At 32.9% G+C, this 20,176-nt stretch overlaps 1 protein-coding gene across 2 annotated transcripts in view; it reads left to right on the top strand.

Moving 5' to 3' along the window:
* Positions 1 to 20,176, top strand: part of LOC144453936 (mitochondrial 10-formyltetrahydrofolate dehydrogenase-like) — a 41,931-nt gene that overhangs the window by 2,476 nt on the left and 19,279 nt on the right. Inside the window, exons 1-9 of one of the 2 annotated variants that reach the window (XM_078145316.1) lie at positions 6,682 to 6,773; positions 6,895 to 7,036; positions 10,406 to 10,640; positions 13,345 to 13,510; positions 14,216 to 14,320; positions 14,761 to 14,850; positions 16,196 to 16,330; positions 18,127 to 18,255; positions 19,408 to 19,496. In XM_078145316.1, coding sequence (XP_078001442.1) covers positions 6,910 to 7,036; positions 10,406 to 10,640; positions 13,345 to 13,510; positions 14,216 to 14,320; positions 14,761 to 14,850; positions 16,196 to 16,330; positions 18,127 to 18,255; positions 19,408 to 19,496 — 1,076 coding nt within the window. In that variant the 5' untranslated portion in view covers positions 6,682 to 6,773; positions 6,895 to 6,909. Of the gene's footprint in view, positions 1 to 6,681; positions 6,774 to 6,894; positions 7,037 to 10,405; positions 10,641 to 13,344; positions 13,511 to 14,215; positions 14,321 to 14,760; positions 14,851 to 16,195; positions 16,331 to 18,126; positions 18,256 to 19,407; positions 19,497 to 20,176 lie in introns of those variants that run through there. The other variant, XM_078145309.1, reaches the window with a different exon arrangement.

Raw genomic sequence — 20,176 nt, 5'->3', positions numbered from 1 at the left:
GAAATTCACTTCCACTTCGTGAGATGTCTAATTTAATTTTGATTATTAAATTTGATTTTGCCACAAGGAGATGACACACAGCAAAGAATTTTCCTTGTGTCGTTTTCTTTTTATATTATCATATAGATTTGTTCTGTCTCAGTGATCATATGTGGTATAGTCAAGCCTAAGCCCTACCTTAGAGGTAATCTTTCACATGCAGACCTTTATACATCCACAGAATGGGAATTTGAATTACCTCATTTACCTGATGTTATCAATTTGAAGCTGCTATTTCAGTCTTCAACATTACTGGTTAATTTATTTTTAGTCTGTTTAAATGACCTATTTGAAGAAAAACAAATACTGATGGTTGGTGTTATAATTGATATGCATATTTAGTTGCAAAATAAGTCAAATGCATATTTCATTTCTTGTAATGTATTTTTTTTCTTCAACTTTTAATGTTTTGACTTGACTACAATGTGTGAAATCAATTTGTGGGTAATTCTAGTTTTGTTGGTATTTGAAAGACAACAAGTGCATTACTTCACTATAACTTATAAGTTGACTTCTCAAGGTTGTATATTTTGATTGACAGTAACAACTCTAAACTGGTGTTTTCATTTGGCTAAGCTGAGATGTTTTGTACCTGTCTCCAACCAATCAAGTGTCTTCTTTAATGTTAGTGATACAGGAATGGCTGATAAAAAGGGGGTGTGCATTCATTGTTTTGAAGAAAAAAATGAGGTTTATAGGTTTAAATCAAGTGGGTTACAATGTCAGAGTTTAATCTGGTATTGGTGTTTAGCAAATTTTTTAATTTCTCAAGATAACATACTTCCGTCATAACATTTAACATAATGACTGAATAATCCAACAGATATTTGTTTGTTTACATCTAAAAAATTAGTCTTGGGGTCAACTGTCCTATATGTCTGTGCGAATGTGTGTTCTGTAACATGACAAACAGCTGTTGACCTGTGTGTACACTCAGTATTGATTGGATAACAAAAAGGGGTATGAAGGGGGTGTGTCTATTCTTCAATATAATCACATGATCACTGTCCTTGAAGGACCTGTCAAATGAGACAATTGACAGCACCAGATCATAGACATTGGTGCATCAAATCTATACCTGTCCTTATGTAATCAAATCTGGGGATCACTATCAGTATTGATTCTGACCCATACTGATACTTATATAATTTCATAAACTGGTTAAATGAAAGTTTTTAGAATGTTTCTAATTGTTCATGTAAACATCCAACGCACACTCCACCCTCAGAAAAAGACTTGCACCATATACATTGTACATGCAGAAGTAGATTTGCCAAGAGGCTTTTGCATTACCTGGCAATTTGAAAAAGTATGGTTGTCGTAAATGTGATTGTATGAATATTGTACCTGTGAGATCAATAACCCCAGGTTGCATTTTTCTAATCAGTGATACAGTTAGTGAGTTACCTATGTGACCATATACACGTATTAATACTGTGTATGTAAATCATTAGCCCACTGGATTTTTTTGTATGTACAAAGACATTCAGTGGTTGTCAACTAAAGACAGTAACCTTCCTGTGATAATTTATTTAGGTGATGCTATTGGTGGAGATATATGTCTTATTATTACAATGTATTATAAACCTGACTACAACAAACTAGTTTACTGGTGCAGGTTACACATTGATATACATGTACTGTAATGGGTCATCTAGGACAGAGATGTAATACGTCATGCTTGTGTTGCCTGGTGATATTCTCTTTTATTCATAGATTGGAAACGTTCCAAAGTTTAGCATGTTCTAGAAAAAAACAAACTGTAAGAGGCATTTCAAATGCTGAATCAGCAGTTCTTGAGCTAATGTTTTTCATTGCACATACATGTCTGATATTCACACTTCTAAATATCCCAGAGAATCTCAGAATATTCTGTTATTGCATGTGATACCATGTAAAGTATAAATAGTGTTAATGAAATCATTGGTGCCGTATGCTGTCTTGGTACCTGGCATGATGGAGTTACATGGATACTTCATAGTCATTACTGGCAAGCCTGATTTCCAGCCATTGCTGTTCCTTCACTAAAGAACAGAAATACACAGCTGGAAGTACAAAATGTACAGGCAGAGGAAAGACATGGAAGTGGCTAGAATGTTCAACAATTTGGATTCCTGACTGTATCAAACTGTTATCACACCAACTTATTTTACACTTCTCACAAAAATACTTAACACTTAAGAAATAGTTGTCATGTGTCATACCAGTAGTCTCCATGAGCAAGGAAATATAAAGGGCAATGAAAAGTAGAAAATTACACTCCAAAGATGTCACTTTATGTAAAAATGATATCAATAAAGCTATAGCCTAAACCAGACCACAGGCTCTCTTTCTGGTCTCCAACTGGCAACTACAATGTACTGGTGTTACCATGGTTATGGGGTTACCTTGTAAAAGAATTGTAGGTAGAACATGAGAAGACTGTATACTACTATTACTAGTATATATTTCAGAACATGATTATTTACTAAAACCTTGAATAAAGCGACCTTTGCTTCTGCAGCTCTCCTTTCTTTTGTCTGAAATGGAAGAATGTACCTATAAAAGACCTATACAAGTAGTACATATCAAAGTATTGCTCAGTGCTTATTGTTAGCAGGTGTTCCTTTGAAATTTGAGGAGGCTTTTAGATTTAATAAGGACCCAGGTTGACTGAAAGGTTCACAGTTCTGAAATTATATTTGATGGAGTGTGTGTGATTTATAGATACAGTCACTACATTAGAGATATAGTTGAAATTTAAATTGGGAAAAATGAAAGGGGAAAGTAGGTTTACATATCAAACAATAGATTTGATCTTTGGTGAATGCTAATAATTGAATAAATAGCGCAATTATGATAACAAAACCAGGAAGCTGTTCTTTTTATTACCTGTTATTGTGATGTACTGTCTTCGTTTATTAAAGTCTTCAATTCAATGGCACTGATTACATAGCTACTATGTATCATGATGATAGCATAGCCACAATCAAACCAATGATTGGCAGCCATAGAGTATTTCATAAAGCGGTCAATCGTAAAGGTGTTCTTTAAACATCCACTGAATCAATTCCTAACCTTGTGCAAATTCAATACTGAAAGTTGATATTATCAGAAAAAGCTCTTTCTGTTGAGATAGCGATAGTGTTACAGTGTGTAAGAAATAACACTTCGAGCTCGCATGTACCTTTTCCTGGCTTGAATATGTTCATCTTTTGCCTGATGATGACTGCTATTTAGGTGTTCTCATGGCAACCTTTGTGAACATGGCTGCAGTGAAGTATGTGGAAGATTACAGTTAGTATTACAGTGTATAATGCTAATAAAAGATTTAGCTTATGATAGTGAACTTAAAAATACTGTAAATTGATGTCAAAATTTAAATTCAGATCAATGCCAAATGGAATAGCATTTCTTCGTTCTTAATTATTGATTTAACTCTCAAGTTAAAGCGAAAAGTGAAGAACAAGCTCCAAAATGTATGTGTTTAGTTTACTCATCACTGTCACAATTATCAAGTCATACTGGTCCCATCACTGTAATAACTGACTCGAGACACACAAAAATGAATAAATAATCCAAGACTATAGTATTTATTCCATTTTGTGTCTAGTGCCAGTTATTTTTATAGCAACTTGTGACCTCTTGCAGGTACATGTAATAACTAATTCCCCTGTCCCCCACCCCCTGCCTCATGATCTTTCTTTTTTTTTATTTGTAAAAGCAGTTGGATTTTTTTGCTCAAGACAAGATTTAGTCTGACTGAGGTCAGCCAACATAAGTCATATGCATGTTTATTCATAAGTCTCACCCGAGCAAATTAAGAGTGATAATGCCAATTTGGTCGCAACTGAAATAACAAGTATCAACTGAATAGGAAAATGGCTTTCACACTTTCCATATGATTTTTATCATGAATAAAAACGTTAGCAAGTCTAAATCCATAATTTACAAGGAGAACGGCAAAATTGAATTAGATTGAATATGAAAGGGAGTTGTTGCAATCAAAGTTAAATTTAGGTTGCCCAGTGAGAATTGATACAAACTAAATGAAATCAGTGCAAATTGATGTACACTATTTCCTGTTGAAGACTTGAAGATTTCCATTAAGCTTTAATATCCAAAATCAATTTAGATCTTAATATAGTTTCATAGAAATCCAATGAAGAGAATTTCGTATTACATCGATTTCCAATTTCATGAACACTCTGTGATTGGTCAGCTTGATAATTGTTTGAACTAGAGTTTGTGCAAATGATCTTTTCCTATGAATTGTGTTTGCAAGTGTGCACTAATCTGAATGCAATGGAATTGTTGAAAGGTGCTGGTGATGAAGTCAGTTGTTTGTCAATTTACTCTGTGTCACTCCATGCAGTCAATAAAGGTGAAAAGAAAACTGGTTTACTTGCTTGCTTTTATGAATCCTAAAGTCGTAATTATTGATATATTCAGATTAAAAATCTCATTAAACAGACAGACAGACCTGTTTAGAGTTAATTTTAATTTGTTTATTAGTTATTTGTGCTAAATTATAATTACAGATATTAAAATACATAAATGCTATCAACATTATAAAAAAATTGCTGTATTTTAGCCACACTTATTTCCAAATTTGCCAAAGAATGCTTCATATATTTAGATTATAAAAGGTGAAACTGAAATTTCTGATGCTATTTTTAAAAAAGTTTTTTGGATATCGATCGACTTTTCTTTCTTTTTTATAGATTTTATTCTTTTCACAGTTGCACGAAGTTTGTCTTTTTGACAGTACATTGTAATTGGAGAAAAAATAATAGCCATACACAGCTCACTAATCTGTAATAGGTCCTAAAATAATGTCATACTGCAAGCCACATATACAACCCATAACACCAAAGTAAAGCGTTTCCATGTGACAGTCATTTATAGTTTCCATATCAAGTATAAAAGTATACTTTTTCATTTGCTAATTGACCACATTAGAAAGGTTACATGCTAGGATTGTAAATAAATCAGTTAAAAAAAAAAATTCAATTTCTATATTACTACTTTAGTAATTGAGTGCAGAACAGCTACAATTCTGACTTTATACTCCAGAGCAATTTTCTTTTAAAAAGAAAATCTTAGACTCTAAATGATCAAAACAGTAAAATTCTATTATGCTCATAAAATATTTATGCAGACATATTCATGTTTAGTTTTTACCATCTTTTCAGTTGTGGATAATTTTTTTGCTTCTCCTGTTAGTATTTAAACATATTTACTGAAATTTTAAAAAAATGTTTAGCTTGTACCGTCTATGTCTGTAGATAATTCTATCATTTTATAGTACACTATTTGGAACAGTCACACACTAGGAATTAGAATGGCATTGTTGACTTTTAGAAAACTACTCTTAGGAGGTTCTACATTCAAGTGAGTAAAGCAAGTAAAGTCAGATATTACTTGTGATAATTTAACAGTATGTCAAATCTTTTCAAGTAACCCATGAAAGTGTCACTTTTGATATTGTTGTCTTCAAACCAACTGTATGAGGTGAAAAGCACAGATAATGACAAAACTGGAAATACAAATGTACCGTTTCTTTCCTCTTTACAGTAATATGTCATACGCGTAAGTAACTGTAAAGATGAAAAGAAAGGTACATCTGTATTTCCAGTTTTGTCATTGGACCATCAGAAGCAGCATGCATAGAAGTATCTACATGTATTTTGACAGTGAGTCCACACACCAACATATGATTTATCATGCTGTGATTGTATAATATGTCAGATTATAACATACTGCAACCTTATTGTCAGGTCAAAGTAATTACATTGTAGTCTGTCAATACAACAGGAAATTGTCCACATCAACAAATTCAACAAGACAGTAATATGCTAATTGTGGTACGAAGGCTCTTACATAATGGACTTTTTTGAACAGTGGTAAACATTGGAGTGAAAATTGATATCTGTGATTTAGGCAGATAGCCATTATTTATAACATGCTCTGTGTTGTTCTGAAACTAATTTATAGCATTTATTAACAGTGACTTTCACATGTGTACATGTATGGATGGGCACTTGTTTGATTGAGGTTGTGAATTGAACCTGTTTTGCAAAATAAATTATACCGTTCAACATTATGTACCCAGGTAAATTGTGTACATGTATTTAGAACAGACCAGCAGGGATTTAAATCTCAAGTAAAATACCTAATCAATAACCACTGTATTGCAGATATTGTCTAAGCCTATACTAACCATGTAACTGTCAGGTAATTTGAATAGATTAGCAAACAAACAAGTGATTGTTCTGTATTGATCGACAAAGCCATAGTGAGTAATCAGCTGTTTGTCTATCAGCTGTTATCATAGAAGCCCTGTACAACCAATAGGAAACATGGATGTATGGTATGCAAAATATATTTAAATGAGTCGCGACACACCTCCATGAAAAAGACCTTATTTGGCACAATTGCCATGTTATGTGATTTTAGTGTAAGACAATTTCTGCAAGGTTTTTTCTTTGGATATTCAGAAATTACTTTTCCTTTTAGTTGTTTAGACAAAAGCAGTATTGATTGCCTTCATGAACACAGTGTAGTGCAAATATTCTGACCTTGTGTCAGGGTCTACTCATGAATATTCATAAGATTGTATTCAAATGAGGCACACCTCCTTACTGACCACCATATTTAGAACGGTTAAATGCCACAGTGCCTTTAAATAACCCTTGTAGTACCAGACAGGTTTTGAGAGATATCTAATAAGCTTTGGAAACGCTAGTGAAAAGGTATGTGCTGTTAGCACAATTCTTATATAATAACCAAATCAAAAGTGTACATTTAATTTCAATGGCGTCGCTGTGATCACTAGCATTGATGCAATGATATATCTGTTTTTATTCACTTTAGGCACTTTGGTCCAAGATGAAAATAGCTGTGATAGGACAGAGTCAGTTTGGCCAGGAAGTTTACAGTCTCCTCCGCAAGAATGGACATGAAGTAGTTGGAGTATTTACAGTTCCAGACATCAGTGGAAAACCAGATCCATTAGGTAAGCCAAGTTGATCAAGGGCACTGTCACTATTTATATCTACGTGACTGTTGGCATTGAAATGCAAGTCATCTTGCATGTGTAGGCATGACCTATTCTATCTATGGGCCCTGGGAGATAGGACATCATTCCGTACTATGAGAATGAGACTGTTTTGAAATCAATCTGATGACATTGCAAACTAGACAAACCCAAAAGCATTCAGAGCTCAGGTCTCATTAAAAAATACTGCCATATCAATCATAGTAATGCTAGATATTATAGTTATGTCACTAGAGATATAGTTTTTAGTATTCTACTATGATACATGTGATGATACTCAATATGTTCATCCCAAACTATTTGTCAACAACTTCACATGATCAGAATCATAGTTATAATATAAAACGTGATCATAGTATCTATTGGAAAGAGAAAACGCTGATCACATACATTTTGATATGTGGAATGGATGGATTTATAATACTTAATAGAGTACAGTAAACAATGAAATAGCTGGTATCTGAAACTGTCATAATAACAGTGATAGTAAGTATATGATTAATAATCACATTCAATTATATTCACACTCTGCCTGTCTAGTCGCCCCTGGTAGTATGTATCCCACATAGGTGGATACACATGCATATTAATCACAGTGATCAGGCCACTGCACTGTGTGTTTCTAATTCATAGTAGGTAGGTCAGGTACTGAACCCACATTCATCTTAATGTTGATAACCTTTCAGGCTGTCTGTTGTGAATGTCAGCCAACCAAAGTCAAGTATTTTTAGCCATAGGTGTGTTGTTAAACTAGTTAACAACTAATGTATTCAAACCTGACATACATGGTTTTTTTTTATATGTAAGACTCTAAGAGCTCATTTCATTAGTACCAGGGCTAAGAATAGATACCCTGTTTGTATTGCATCATGCAGTTTATGTGACATACAGTGTAGAGAGATCTGGTTGAAAAAGTTATATAACATTACCAAATTAATCCAAGGAATTTGACCTTTGCTTTTATACCTGTCAATCTCAGAGTAAGGCCACTACTAAGCTAGATGACTTGACAAATTTAAGTGTACTCAATAAACCTTCATATGTGATTTACATGTAGTAAGACTTAAAAAGAGAATTTTGCCCTTGTGAATCTAGCCTAGAGCTTTACACTGGTGGACTTCAACTATGCCCTACTCACATACCTAGTGACTGTATTTCTTGGTAGCAGATTTACATACAGTTTATATCTCATCAAAATATCTTGATTTGTAAAGTCCAGTCTGAGTATAACTTCTCAGTCATAGTGTATGTTGTTTGCATTAACACAGCCATTCAGATTATGTAAATGATGATGTTACAAAAAGGAAGAGTTGTTTGCTGTAGTATACTGTATTTACATGTTACTGTATATTATTGACCTTGTTAATATTGTGTGGATGTACCATGTACCTAGCCCCATAGTACATACAAATTGCCAGAGTCTACTAGTACCGTACTAGTTTTTAGTCTGGTTGCAATCGTAATGATACTGTATAGGAACTAGACCAACTAGTTTTCGTCATTGTGGATTTCCAACAAATTCTTGAAACGTTTTTGATTTTAATTCACCTTGTTCTGACTTGTTTTGGGGTTTGAAACAATTGTATTTTGGAACAGTTGGTTCATTAGTATCATAAATGTGTTCACTTGAAAGTGAAAATAACTTGACACAAGATTTTCTTGGAAACAAGAGCTGTTGATAAAATGTAGGCAAACTGACCTGTGTCATGATAGGTCAACTTCAAATATGTAAGATGTTTGAGATGCTACAAGCAACCCTTACTGTGATGACATTGTACAGACAGTAATAGAATACACAATGTACATCATGGAGTGTTGAATAATCTGAAAGGATGAATGGGTAATCATGGACTACCAATAGGAGACTAGGAGAGTTAGATAACATCTGAAATTTAGACAAACAATCAACATTACAATCATCCTTATTCCTCCAAACACAAAAACAGCAGTGGTTTTGTAAGAGCTCTATTAATAAAGACCCCAAATCAGTTCAGTAGATAGACAAGGGCCTTTGGGGTGGGGTTTTTTGTATGCAAAGATACTGTTCCTTGCGTTGAAGTATTTTGGTAGGAGAACAAATATAAGGTTTAGTTTGTCTTCCAGCACTTCCTAGATAGATAGCCAACTTTTACAAACCCTTCTAAAATTCTCAAAAAAGAGCTGTTGTATTCTGTGGTGATTGAGGCATTATGGGTATGTTAGGAGCTTCATACATTATAAAACTTGCCCAAACAATTTTGATATCAACTTCAGACCCATATCCGTGTATGAGTGATCACAAATTGTACTTCCTCATGATGCTTCACTCCAGTCTACCACAGGTCATCTCTATGCCAGATTTGCCAATTTTTGTTTATGCTATTTTAAAGAGACTGCATGCTGCAGGGTTGGTGAAAATGTTTGTTTTTTTCTATGATTCATCAGCATAAAAAATACTGCCCCTGAGAAATGCTATTAAGTTTACCAACTCATTACCCTCATCAGAAAACATTAGCTCATTAGAAAGTACAATTTATATATGTATGTACATTGTAATATATGCTTTTCAAGGACAAGCTGATATGCTATTGCTATACCTCAGGCTACCACTGAATATTTACATCATTAGAACAACAGCTTATCACATTTGTATAATATACATATAGTCAAATTATGAAATGGTACGTGTAGATGATACCTACATGTAGTGAATGACAGATCACATACATTTCTGCTGTCTTTTGTTTTAATGGTAACGACTACATTTAATGAACCAAACTGACTTTATGGAGGTAGCTGAACAGTTAGCAATCGCCTACATTGTACATGCATATAAAATATCTGTTGATATTTTTAACATTGTCATTTTTCACAAAGAAATCATCCCAGGACAGGAATTATTTTAACATTGCCAGTTTTCATCCCAGGACAGGAATTATTGAATCTGTTATGATAATCATGAACCTATTAAAAAGAGTGTAATATGAAGTTTGCAGACATGTATGTGTCTGTTTGAATATTCATTCTAAAGCCAGCTTTCTGTCTCAAATGCTAAAAAATTAGGAATATTAAATTTTACTGTAAGGTTACAAGACTAGATTTTGAAGTTGTCATTCATATATCTGACACGTCAGTCATCAAAACAAATTATTCGTTTTTGAGTTTGTGGTCTGAAAACACCCTTCATGTGTTTTATTGCAGCTGTTTTGACATTCTAGTCATCCTACCTTTCAGAATTTCTGCTACGAAATCAGGTACATACATGTATAAATAGTTTTATTGAATTCACTATAATCCGTTAGAATACAACTGACTGAAATTATATGATTGCATTTCCATCTGTAACAGCTGTAGCAGCACACAGCGATGGCGTCAAAGTGTATAAATACCCAAGGTGGCGTGTTAAAGGACAAGAAATCCCTGACGTTGTAGCAGAATACAAAGAGTGTGGTGCCGAGCTCAACGTACTTCCATTTTGTAGTCAATTCATTCCAATGAGCGTAATCGACCATCCAAAACATGGCTCTATCATTTATCATCCTTCAATTTTACCAAGACATCGTGGTGCCTCAGCCATCAATTGGTGAGTGTTTAAGTAACAGAGATGAAAATGCATGCATTGAAAACATTTTAAATACTGACATCTTGAAAGCGTATATCGATTGAACAGTCCTAAAAATAGAAAGAGGTAGTTATGTTCTGATATCAAATGAGAAAGACAAACTGACAATTTACCAAGTGATGTATTGATGTGGTCATACAAATCAAGGAAATCATCTTTATGTTGACATATGAAGAGATACAGAATGATGGAAATAAGTAGTGAATAGACACTTGACGGTAGATTACCTGTAAGACATACCCATACATTATTCTGCTCATCTTTTACTGTGTAACGATAACTGTATGGAAGGGAAATTGACAATAACTTTTTGATTTCGGAAGTAAAGTAGTTGCATATTGTTATTAACACTCAAATGATTGAGTACATTAGATCTATGAAATCCAAAGCTTAGAAATCTAGTAACTAGCAGCAACCACTATTCATTCAAATTGCCGTGTATTCTAGGGCTTCCTGATCAGAGTCTACAACATTGTAACTGTAAAAGCATAGAGCTCTGTCTATTTTGAAAAGTTTAAAAGCAAGTGCTTACATTGTTTTTTGTGGTGAACATTGTTAGTGTTTAATGAAGAATGCCACACTCATTTCTTTAGCGCTATTACAAGAAATTACAGAAGTAGTCATTTGTAAATGACGATTTCTTTTATGATGAGAATAATAACATACCCTAAAGCAATTTTGTGATACAAGTTTGGATTGAAAGGCATATGAATACATGCATTGTAGTATATAGAATAAACAGTTATAATGCAGTTGATGTGTAGTTGTGTGCTATTCAGAGAAAAAGTACTTTGTATAATAGTGATCACATATATAACTATGTACAATGTCTTGACGTCATAATATTGAGAGTGGAGAAACAGAGCTAGTTGATCAACTCTCCTAGTATAATTCAGATATCCTGATAGTAGCAATATTACTATTAGATGAAAAGTAACATGGTAAAAGAACTAATCTTGATATTTGAGAAACAAAAATTATATTAATCGCGGCATTCGAAGTAGATGGAATGATTTTATAATTATACTACAGTGTAAAAGAGACAGATAGACAGAAGAAAGTGGGGGGGGGGGCTGAGGATTCCATAATTGATCTTTTTATGTAGATGTGTGTAACATGAACTTTTGCAGGTTACTTTTTTATTACAACCAACCAAATGAGTGTGGGTAGATTTTACTTACTGAACCTCAACAAAAGCACTGACTAAATTTGGCATGATGATTATGTGGTAGACAGATGTTTGAGGACATAGTCAGTTGAACTTCAGTGACAAAACTATGTTGATTGAGTTCAAACATTGATCTGTAGTGGAATTATTTACAACTCTACTACTCATTTGATGAAGATGGTACTTCTGGTACTATCTCAAATAGTAAATCAAACAACAGCTGTACCATATGGCTTGACTTATGAGAGTAAAATTAGACATTGCATTGTCATTTCATTTTGATGATACCATGTGGACAATTTCAAATCCAATTACAAGGTAATTTAATTGTCATCCACTCAAGAGGATGATTTTCATTAATTAAAATAACCCATTTGGTAATTAATTCTTTGGATAAAATTAAGCTTGGTTGGGTCAATATTTCAGACTAATCTTCTAATTGACATGTAAAGAATTATAACCCTTTTAATTAGTATAAAAGAATTAATAGATGTAATTATACCATCATAAATCGTTTTTGACCTGACAAAATTCTAAAGCCTTATTTGCTTCTAAAGAGGAACTGATGATAGTTTTATATAAAATAATGACAGAAAATAAACTAATAATTTTAGACACACAATTTTTGCTCAAAATTATTTACATATTTTGTAGTGAAGAATTTCAAAAATTAAAAATTCTTCAGTGGGATAATACACAAAATATGCCATGCATTGTCATAGTATAGAAGAAGTTTATATTGGCTTTGATAGCCACTAAAGTCTCTTATATTAACATATAAATTACTACATGCCAAGTCAAGATATATTGTGTACTGTTTTAATGTTAAAAGTAGGGTTTTAACAGAAAGACCTCAAACAAATTGAACTATCTAGTTACTACCATATGTTTAATACACATGCTTGATATCAAATTTCCTTCTCCAATGCAATTCTAGTCAATATTCCTGAGATAGATAAATGATGATAGCGTCAGGTTTAATACAGTACAAAATGTGTGTACTTGGCAAAGTAAGACCATATCACGTTAGTCAGTATATATACTTTATGTCAGTATATGCGAAAGTGAAAGTGTATGCGCTTAAACATATTGCGAAAATTTGTTACAGTAAACTTCTCTGTACAGAGTTTGAAAAATATAATGAAGAGATAGCAATTTACATTTACACTGCTATATTTGCATAATAAATGAAGAACATTATTATGATTAAAATATGTCATGTCCTCCCAGCATCTGCTCATATATGGTTCTGTAGTGTATACAATGTTTGTGAGTTGATACATATGCAGATCAGAAATCCTTGAAAAATCAAGATGACGTCCTTTGAATTCTGTGCATTCTTTTGGCATAAAAATTTGGCTATAACATAACAAACTGATATCGTGTTTCCCTGCTATGAAGAGATTACATCTTATTCCACTTTGACTTGCCAACCCTATTATTTTGAAATCAGAAATAATTTCTTCCGTTCTGTTTTCCCCCCAATCTTTTTTGAAGGACCCTGATGTGTGGCGACAAGAAAGGAGGTTTTACAATTTTCTGGGCAGATGATGGTTTAGACACAGGTCCTATTTTATTACAAAAAGAAGTTGACATAGACCCTAATGACACAGTAGACACATTGTACAACAGATTCTTATACCCTGAAGGTATCAAAGCAATGGTAAGTTCACCACATCAGTTCTCATCATCATCTTTTGTTTTGCAAATGAATCAGATACATTTTCCCTTCCTGATGGAGTTAAATTTACAATTTATAGGGAAGCATAGAATTGCGTCTCTGGACAATTCAGTTCTGGAACTTGAATGAAATGAATCTGAAGATACAAATTACCTGTGATTTCAAGATAATTTTTTTTACATAATCCTTGTTTTTAAAGTCAGCTGTTTTTCCAATTTAGTAGCTCTTTAAAATGGTTCTAGTAAAAGACTTGCTTTTTACCATTCCTGGTATTGATTCTATACATAGCGTATTCAAATATGAATGTAACCTAGTTTCTAATCACCATGGAACAATGCTATAAATTTACTGTAGCATTCTGTACTTTTAACAGAATGTTAACCGAGTCAAGGTAGATTAACTCTAGAGAATATCTTCTTGGGAGTTTATCTCATGTGAAATTCAAAAGAAGTCAACTTTTCTTCAACCTATGGCATACGACAAAAAAAAGACAACATTAATGTCGAAAAAGTACAATGTTCTGTGTTAAATACATTTGTTGACTGCTTCGTTGTGTTTATGTATTGATTGTATGGCTTTTCCAACGAGTCAAAAACATTGCACTCCAATGGCATGGGCAATTTAAGATGTGAATATTCGGTGATTTTCAGAAGAACAATTTATATTTTCCATCTCAAACTGTAACAGGGTGAAGCAGTTGACTTGATTTCTGAAGGCAAGGCACCCCGAATTGCACAGCCAGAAGAAGGAGCTACATATGACAAAATATGGAAAAAGAAAGCAGTTGCAGAGGTAAGTAGTTGTCACTTCTTTCAAGTATAGTTAGGTACAGAGTAGTTAAACATACAAATTCTTATTATTCACATTACTCAGTCATTACTTATTCTATTGAATATCCATGTATTTTCTCATTCTTCTCCTCAATTAGTGTATGTGTTGAAAGGTCCCATCTTCTTCTGAATGTCATTTATCAAAACAAACATACCAATTCAAATTAAAAGTATTCTTATTGTGTAGAGGCTATTATCGTAATTTGTTGTTGAAATACATGTACTATTATTAGAGTGTTTCAACTATATTTAAAACATGAACAAACTATTGCCATGTACTATTGCCATGAATATAGCCAAGAAATATGCTACTTCTTACTAAAGGAACCATTTATTTTGTAAATTGATATAAATTTTTGTCTATAAATACGTTAACCAATTTGTTGTTTTCTTCTTGACAAGATGCAATGGGGAAAATCAGCAGAAGAACTCCATAACTTTATCCGTGGTAATGACAAACAGCCAGGTGCATGGAGTACTATAGATGGACAAGTAAGAAATTCTGATTTGTTGTTAGACATTCCTTGAATTGGAATTACATTTTATCACACGTAATAATAAGTTACTAATCAAAGTTCTAGAAATGGTCACAATATTCATGACATAAATTGTTATAACATGGAAAATATGACAAAATTCTGTGCCCTTAGTTGAGTTTAGTTGTAGATAAAAAAAAATGTAAACAAATTGTGTCCTAATTTTCAAATCTTGTTTGGTCATCTGCAACTTTAACCTGTTGAAGAATAAGTTATCAATTGATGTCATTACTAAATCTACAAAGCCTTGATTAGACAGACATAGTACTAACTTATATCAATGATTTAGTTTATCATTCAATTTGTACTCTGTGCGTACCAGTACCACATAACTATGGTGCTGGAATTTGTATATGCTGTACAATTTCTGAGCAAAGCCTCAGTTTATCAGCTTGTTCTGAGCATAAATAGAGCAGTGTCAGGTAATTGTGTATTTTAATGAAAAGTCAATGGTGTGAACTAGATTTAATATGTATCCTGTTAAAAAGAAAGTGTAAAGTTTTGCCAATTTATGAGCTGTTGTCACCTATTTCACACAACAACCACATTAGCTATACCTACACTTGTTACTTTGTCACTGTTGACACATTTATTTTGTTTGGAATGTCTAGTTGTCACACAAACCTATGAATGTATTACCTGTAAACATGTCTCCAACAACAGTTTGTCAGTGAAGTGAATCTCAAAAGAATGCAAACGAGCTATTTCAGAATAGAAATTAATCTAGGACACAGTTGTTAATTATGGACATAATTCTCATTGGAGTTTAGCCTTTCAACAAGATAAAGATGACATCTCAAGTGTTTCGATTTAGATGAATGTTTCAATCAAGCTAAAACTAGAAACTGAATCTCGATTCATTTTTAAGAATGGTCTATTTATTCCGTATTCGGAGGCCATCTGCCCATAGATGCAATATACCAATATTACAGTAAAGCAGTATTGAAAAGGCAATGAAACTGTTACATAACACCGTTAACTTCTTTACGCAGTTTCATGGCATGAAATAAGAATACTGCAAGACATTGTAGTGTATCTACTTTGTTTGAAGAAAGTAAATCGACATAGTTCTGTACAGACGGAGGATCAAAGTAAAATCTAGAAATATATTTTTCCCTATGGTTATTGAAAAATGAACATACTAATAAAAAAATTATGTTTATCTTCGACTTCATTTGAATCGCACAATAAACATATTCTCTGGTTTCTTTAAATGTTGTGTTTTCTGTCTGTCTCGCGATTCACAAAAAGGACATTGTTATCAGATGTTATATTATGAATTGATTCTTGTTTGTCTACAGCAAGTGACATTTTATGGATCAACATTACTTGATGGATCTGATCCAGACGGCACGCAGTTAGAAATCCCTGGAATGAGTAAACCTGGAATTGTCCACAAGGATGGTCTGGTTTTATATGGCAATGATGGAAAGAAGGTAGGCTTACAAAATTCTATAATTTAATCCCATTTATAATTCTGATTTTGTTGATTCCAAAATGAAATAATTTAAAATATCTGAGTGTAAAGTATTTACTTCTGACTAAATCGATTATTATCAAATATATCATTCCATTGAAAGATATCATTTAAAAGAGATGGAATACTCTGTAATTTTATATCTTTTATAGTTATAAAACATCCTTACAAAAAGTAAACACTATCTTTACCAACTAACACTCTCCAGGTTTTCATATATAATCTAATAGGGCATACTATTTTGGCGACCAAAGTTTGAATTGTCAGTTTGTTACTAAGCGTAGTAAGCCTGTGTCTGCATACTGAGGTGGTACCTTTATCATGCTTTGGTGTTGAAATTCTCCCATAGACAATGAAGAGGAAAGGTCTCCTAAAAAAATGTTGTGCGTTTATTTTGTACATTGGCTTTAGCTTAAAATGGGGTCTCAGTTTAAAAGTGTCAATTTAATACAGTTATCGCATAGTTGCACATTGCACTATTTCCTGCAATTCTTCAAATTCCTTTTCTTGGTCTTCTGCCAGCATTTTTATACATACGCATGTATGCTGCATGAATGTAAGATCAGTAGGAGTAAACATGATAGAGTCAATTTCAACTTAACCCAAAATTTTTGCCACATTTTCTCATCAACATCATCAGGGGTGTATTTACAATAGGATGACATCATATCATGTCTCTCTAGATTCTCACAAAGTAAGTTGGAGAAGTACACATATATGTGTTAGAAAGTACTTACCCTATCCAGACTATGTACAATGGGTGTTACAAAAGGTTTTACCCAATCCAAACATTGGGTGTTACAATGAAAAGACTAATAAAAAGTTCCCTTTTCAAAAGACTCGCTTGTTATCTGTATACAAGCTATCTGTGTTATTGAGTATTGCAAGTAAAGCAAACAGTTTTTTTGAAGGTCAAATTTTGCTAACCCACGCCCATTTAGAAATCAAACCAAAAAGAGAGAGAAGTGACAATAGGTGGTAGTTAGAATCTATGCTGTGATGTATACCCACCTGGCAAATTTTACTCAGCCAGCTTGGGCTATATTATCAATAGATAGACATAATATAGACAGAATATATACAATATCATATGAAGTTGTGTAGTTTGCCAATAAATGTTTGCAGAACACGCCAATAAAATAAGAATAATTAATTTCCTACTAATAGCAATATTTGAATTGTTGAATAACATGCTACAAACAATTTGTTTTCCCTCTGATAATGTTATGTTCTTTCCTGTAATATGAAATCAGTTTAATTTGAAATATGACATAAAATGAATACCAAACTATAAGCCTTTCTTCTTCATCATTTCCTACTTTCTACTAAAATCAAAATCTTCCTGTAAGACACTCTTATTTGTGGGATAAAGTTATTACATTGTTAAAGAGTAATCCTTCTGATATGATAAACATAATTTGAAATACGGCATAAAAGTGAATACCAAGCTACAGCCCTTTCTTCTTCATCAGTTCTGGAATATAAAAGACTTGTAATGATTACAGCATTGGTAAAATATTAATGTGTGATGTAAGAATGAAAGTGAAACTGAAAACAAACAAATATCATTTCAAAGACAGATATAAAAAATATGAAACTACAGTTCGTCGTGTTAATGCAATAATGTCGTATCTGCTATATTGTATAGCAGATACAACCTTATCACACTGATGCGATGATTCAGAAATTTCATACAATCTGTGATGTGTAATTTCAACTGAGTGTGTATAACTGTGTTTTGTCTTCATCCAATAGCTCAATGTTAAAACACTGCTCTTAGGAGATGGTAAGATGATCCAAGCTAGTAGATATGGCCAGGCTGATGAAGCTGTCGCTAAAGTTGAACTCACGCCTGAAGAGGAAGCTATGGCAGAGACAATTAAGGTAGTTTTCACAGCCATGATATCTTTGGAAAACCTATCATTCTTATCTTGTATGTTATGCATCATTTATTTTAATGACTTATGAATAATTTATGATGGGAATACTTGTTTCAGTCAAAGTGTATTGTTGTCAATGTCAACCTGATCAGAAATGATAGAGAAACTAGAATTTAATGTAATACATCCTGGTATTGTCAATGTTTGACAAAAATGCCAACAGGATGCAGTATATTCACGCATGAACTGAAAACTCTTAAAGTCCAGGAAGTTTTATCTGATTCTCAGCAATGCTTGAGTTTACTTCAAATTTTGCATAATATATCAGTGATTCTAATGGAATATTTAAACTAGTAAAGACATTTTATTTTGTGTACAAATATATACAAAGTTTTCTCTAAACCGTCTAATGATGTTTTTGCCCGTACAATAATTTATGACTTCTGACCCAGATCCTCAGTTGTTTGTTGTTCATAATTTATGTACTACTGCAAGTCAACTCTAACCCTGCAATCACTTCACTGCCAGCCTTTTATTTATAACTACCAGATTGTACATGCCAAATGAAGAATGAAAGAAATTAACTCTCTGTATAACTAATTTATAAGGATATACAACATTTGTCTTTTGCAGTACAGACATTTCATCATTGTTGTCTGTGTAACATGCAATTGTGTGAATGTTTCACCAAGATCCTTTTATAACAGGATGTTGTTTACAATTACAATCTCCGATCCCATAGTTGTTTCACAGTCACATTATAAGGTATAACTGCCAGAAGGCACGACAACAGAACAGTATAGTCTAGTCTATCTGTGGTTTTCAATCCCAAAGGATTCAAAGCCATGGATAACCTCTAGACTGAAGGAAGTGGATGTCTGGAAATAATATTTAGAGATACTTCTGAAATATTACAGCCTGTATAATGGCATAATATGTCCATCTATTGTTCACAATGACCCCATATACAGGAAGTAATATATAAAGCAAGGTGTATTCCTATGATAATGAATATAATGTATATTTATCTATGTACCTTATATAAAGAGTTTGATATGTGTCACATCTGTTTTCCTTCTGACATACATTGCTCTTAAATGAAACCATAAATATTCTTTAAATTCAAGTTTTGACATGACTGCTATTTTAACTCTAGGCAATATGGGCTGGTATTCTTAGTAATGAAAATATTGACGGATCAACAGATTTCTTTAAAATGGGAGCTGGCTCCATGGACGTCGCAAGGTAGGAACACATTTGTAATGGTTTGTTTTGTTGATGTATGACTTATATTAATTCAATTAATTAGTTGAATGATGACATAGTGGAATCTATTTGGATGGAAAGCTTACTGTAGTCTGTAGGAAAGGTCTGATAAGTTTGATAGAGCTTTTTAAAAAGCCTATAATAATGATAATGATGGTATTAAATTTTTCGTATAGTTACATGTATACTATTAATAAAAATTGTAATGAGTTTATGTTGTACATTTCACTCTCTCTACTGGAATGTATAAATTACAAAAAAGGCGGATAGAGGTTTGTTTTGGTGACTGTTGCAGTGTATTTATATCACTGTGTGATATCTTGAACATTTACAGATTAGCTAGGGGATAAATTGATAAATACATGGGTTAGTATGAAATTTTGATGTTGTTTTTTTGTCAAATTTTGTAAAGATAAGCTAAGGATTTGCCTGGCATATGAATTGGTGAAAAGGTATTTGTTGGGATAAAACTAGAGAGTGTCTTTAGGGGTTGGCAGGTATTCATATAATATATTGGTTAGGATCAGAAGAGTGTGTGTCTCTAGGGTTACGTGATAAAAAGATTAGATATTGTGTATATGACTGCCAGGTAGTTATTAATATTTTATCGTAAGGTGTAAAAATATTGATTGTTTAGTTCCGGTTACCCTACTCCACCT

The sequence above is a fragment of the Glandiceps talaboti genome, chromosome 1 (genome assembly GCF_964340395.1).
Source record: "Glandiceps talaboti chromosome 1, keGlaTala1.1, whole genome shotgun sequence".
Taxonomy (NCBI): Eukaryota; Metazoa; Hemichordata; class Enteropneusta; family Spengelidae; genus Glandiceps; species Glandiceps talaboti.
This window is presented reverse-complemented; position numbering and strand designations above follow the sequence as displayed.